The sequence below is a fragment of the Colobus angolensis genome, unplaced genomic scaffold (genome assembly GCF_000951035.1).
Source record: "Colobus angolensis palliatus isolate OR3802 unplaced genomic scaffold, Cang.pa_1.0 Scaffold418, whole genome shotgun sequence".
NCBI classification, from domain to species: domain Eukaryota; kingdom Metazoa; phylum Chordata; class Mammalia; order Primates; family Cercopithecidae; genus Colobus; species Colobus angolensis.
In genome coordinates this window covers 936,295-940,364 of record NW_012117577.1, presented here as the reverse complement: position 1 = coordinate 940,364, position 4,070 = coordinate 936,295, and the positions used below count along the sequence as shown (strand labels likewise).

Below are 4,070 nucleotides of genomic sequence, written 5' to 3'. Positions count from 1 at the left end.
GATGCTGAAAACACCTATTAGGTAGTACAGGTTGGGCATCCCTAACTTGGAAATCCAAAATCTGAAATGCTCTAAAATCTGAAAGTTTTGAGGAATAACATGACCCTACAAGTGGAACATTCCACACCTGACCTCATGTGATGGGTTGCAGTCAAAATGCTGCTGCACAACATACAGCATTTCCAAGGGAAAAATGACCATCCCAGCCCCATTCAGCTGCTGTTGTTTCGCAGCTGGTGCAGGTGTTCTGGTGATGTTACTGGGCTGCTTAGTTGCCCTGAACACATTATTTTTCACTGTATTAGTGGTATTAATGGTCATATTTTTTACTGCTAAGTACTGTTGTGTGAATAAGTTTAAGAAAGTGATTGTTCATTGGTTGGATGTAAATCTCGAGTCAGGAATGATGGTGATGCCAGACAACCACAGATGTCCATATGGGTGGCTGAGAGAGTGATGACTTTACTATCTGGTGGTTTGGTTTACAAAAGTTTGTCTCATGCATAAAATTATTTAAATTATTACATAAAGTTACTTTCAGGCTTTGTGTATAAGGTATAAATGAGACATAATGAATTTTGTGTTTAGACTTGGTCCCTTCTCCAGGATATCTTATTATGCATATACAAACAGTGCAAAATCCAGAAAAATCTGAAATCTGAACCACTTCTGGTCCCAAGCATTTTGGATAAGGGATACTAAACCTGCAGTCTAGAATATCTTTTATAACATATGAACATGCACAAACGTTTTTAAAATGGCAATTTTAAGTATAATCAGAAACTAGGAAAAAAAAGTTAACATCCTATAGTTATTAAAACTAGCAAAACTTACATGTGAAAATCAAGATAGCAAATATACCAAGTAGTTATAAGGCTTGTGTGCACTAATTCTGAATCCATTTTGTCAAGTCCCTAGAAAACAAATAATCAGTTCTTATTCTCCAGGTAAAACTTTAGTCTCTACTTGAGAGGAGGGAATTACCTGAATTAGGTGAGATATGTGGTGCCCAGGCAGGAGGTACTGGGGGGCAGATGTCTCTCAGTTTGGTCTATATAGGCTGGTCTACACAAAAGGGAACAGCCCACTACCTATGACTCCCTGCATCTTCTGGTGATCAGATAAAGTTTCTCTTTTGCCCAAGTGAGTAAAAGAATCTCTTTCACCTGTTTAAACAGGTCAGCTTTTTAGGATAATTCTTATTGCTGGAAAATAAAATGTTGCATTGCAGTTTCAAATCTTACCCGGACCCTAGCCTTAGAGATTGTGAGTTAGTGGGTCTGGGGTGAAACTGCGTATCAGGAGTTTTAAAGCTCCCCAGGTGATTCTAATATGCAGCTAAGACTGAGAGTCATTGCCCTAAAAACTCACTGACCCAGCAGTAAGCATTGGCCTAGGTCTTAGCATGCTGAGATTTGCAACTGAGATGTTACCTAATGCATGATGAAAGTATCTGTAGAATCTTCATTAATTATCTTAAGCAAATATTTAAGAAATTGCATTTCATTAAGCAAAATGCTACAGGGAAAGGATTCATTTAGGGACTTTTGACTGTAGTTTCCTAAAGTATGGAAGGAAAAAAAAAGGAGCCCTTACCTTACTATAGTGAATACAATGAGGATGTTGCCAACCAGCCCTGTTGAACAGATAATCCCAATCATGGAAGGGAGGATGACTGTATCTACAACACTGGCAGTTTGATAAGCAAACTCTTTATTCCAGGATTTGTTTGAAAGTTCGGCAGAGGTGTTCCAACAAGATGAGTGAAATGGATTCATTGTTCATGGACTTCCAGGGATTAAAGCTGTGAAGTAATAGGAAGTGATTTATTTAGTGAACATTCTCTCAATATAACTTCCTTTACCTAATTCAAATAATATTTTTTGGAACCTATTTTTTTTAAGCCAAGATTCCATGGAACACAGGATTCCAGATTGAGTATGATTTGTCCCTGTTCATAGTAATCTCACAGATTACCGTAAAAGATAGGTAAACAGCAAGCTATAGAACAACATGAGAAGCACCATGATAATCTTTGTATCTTACCACATCTTACTGTACTATATGCTTTGAGCATAGGTGATATTTACCTAGTATATACTGGTCCTGGTTGTTTACAGATCTCTGGTATTCTTATTGGCCTGTAGGTCTGTTCATATTGGCTAGTACTCTTGTAACACTTTTGTTGTTAAATATATCCTCTCTGTCTGCCATACAATGCGTGGGGTCTACTGAACTCAGATTGTTTAGGAATGGAATGGATAAGACTTCCTGATGTGATTATTGGACTATCCTGAAGCATGAGGAAGAGTTAGCTGAGCAAAGTAGAGTTGTGGGAAGGGAAAAGTGTTGTAGCCAGCGGAGGCACCATGTGCAAAGAAGTATTCAAGGAGAAATGCTCACTGCCAAAAAATAAACAAGTAAATAAAGCCAAATAGGACTAGAAAATTATTTGCTTGATCATCTGTTTTGATAAAAGACATTTTAAAAATGCCATCTAAGTCTGGTGTTTGGTAATGATAAATTGGATTACTCAGATTAATCTTCCCACTGAAAATAAAATATGCTGGACAAAATATGTGTGTGTGTATTTATATTTATGTGTGTCTGTGTGTGTGTATACAGCAACTTAAAAATATTCAAGGTCTGAAAAATCAGTAGGCCTTCTCTGGCTGGGTTTTGAATGAAATCTTGAAAGGTAAGTGGAATATTGAAGCATCAATGCTATCTTGATTTAGAAGACATTTAGGGATGACATAGCATTTGAAGTCTGGTTCCATGTCTGCAAGAAGTCCAGAGAAAAATTAGGGTCCAGGGCCTACTAAGGCTGGGGAATCTTACAGGATATACCCTTCTCTGAGCTGGAGCCTCAGGGGCTTCATGATTAAGTGTATTATATTTAGTCAGATAAAGAAAGTTCCCTTCTATTCCCAGTTCATCAGTAGATTATTAGTTTAATATTAAAGATGGTTTTTCCATCAATTGAGAGAGTGATGTGATTTTTAAAAAATGTTCTTCATTTTCATTTGGTTCTTTTTCATGTCTGTCACGTTACTTTGATAATTGAAGCTCCCCTGAAGAAAACTTTAATCGTGAAATGCTGAACATTTCCCTTTCAAAACATGAAAAAATGTCCACTATCATCACTTGTCTTCAATATTGGACTTCTCTAGCACAATGGGGGAAGAAAAAAATAGGATGTATGAGACTTGGAGAGTAATAAAGTCTCAATGTTATTATTGTGCAGCTATAAGGGAATTTAGTAAGTTTGCTGGATATGGAAACAAGCCAAAAAAATTGCATTTCCATATATTTTCTACAAACCATTAGAAAAAGAAGGTTTAAAAGACTTAACATTTAACTGTTAAAAATATATATACCTAACGCTAAACCTAGCAAAAATATGTAAGAACTCTACTGTAAAAGTTATAACATTTAACTGATGTTAAAGAACATTTATAAATGGAGAAAAATACCAAGTTAATGAGTTTGAAGACTCATTATTCTATAGATGTCAATCTCCCCCAGATTGACTTATAGATTCAATGCAATTCCAATAAAATTCCAAGTTTTATTGTCTGTGAAAGATGATAACATACTACTTCTGACATAAAAGACTAAGAATAGTAAACAAACTCTTGAAAAAAGAGAACCAGATAGAAGGACTTAATTTATTTGATACTAAGACAAATTATAAAGATACAGTAATCTACGTAGTGTGATATTTGAATAGAGATAGACAAATAGATCAAGGGAACATTAAAGAGAACACTAAAGAGAGCCCCCACACATATACATTACACTTGATATATGAAAAGATGTCACTTTAGAGAAGTGAGGAAAGAATGGACTCTTCCATAAATGGTGCTGGGACAACTGCTTATCTAAATAGAAAAAAAAAAATCTCACCTATATAAATATATATTATACACACATATACATGAATTCATATATACTTACTTACACTTACATGCGCATTGATTGAAAATCTATACATACATAAAAATAAACTCCATGTGGCTTAAAAACAAATGTAAAAGGCTTTTAGAAGTGAATATAGAATATCTTTA

At 35.2% G+C, this 4,070-nt stretch overlaps 1 protein-coding gene across 2 annotated transcripts in view; it reads right to left on the bottom strand.

Annotated features, from left to right (window-relative positions):
* MCHR2 (melanin-concentrating hormone receptor 2) overlaps window positions 1-4,070 on the bottom strand; it is a 71,851-nt gene that overhangs the window by 30,393 nt on the left and 37,388 nt on the right. For both annotated transcript variants that reach the window (XM_011956433.1, XM_011956432.1), the window contains exon 2: window positions 1,597-1,804. In XM_011956433.1, coding sequence (XP_011811823.1) covers window positions 1,597-1,778 — 182 coding nt within the window. In that variant the 5' untranslated portion in view covers window positions 1,779-1,804. The remainder of the gene's footprint in view (window positions 1-1,596; window positions 1,805-4,070) is intronic.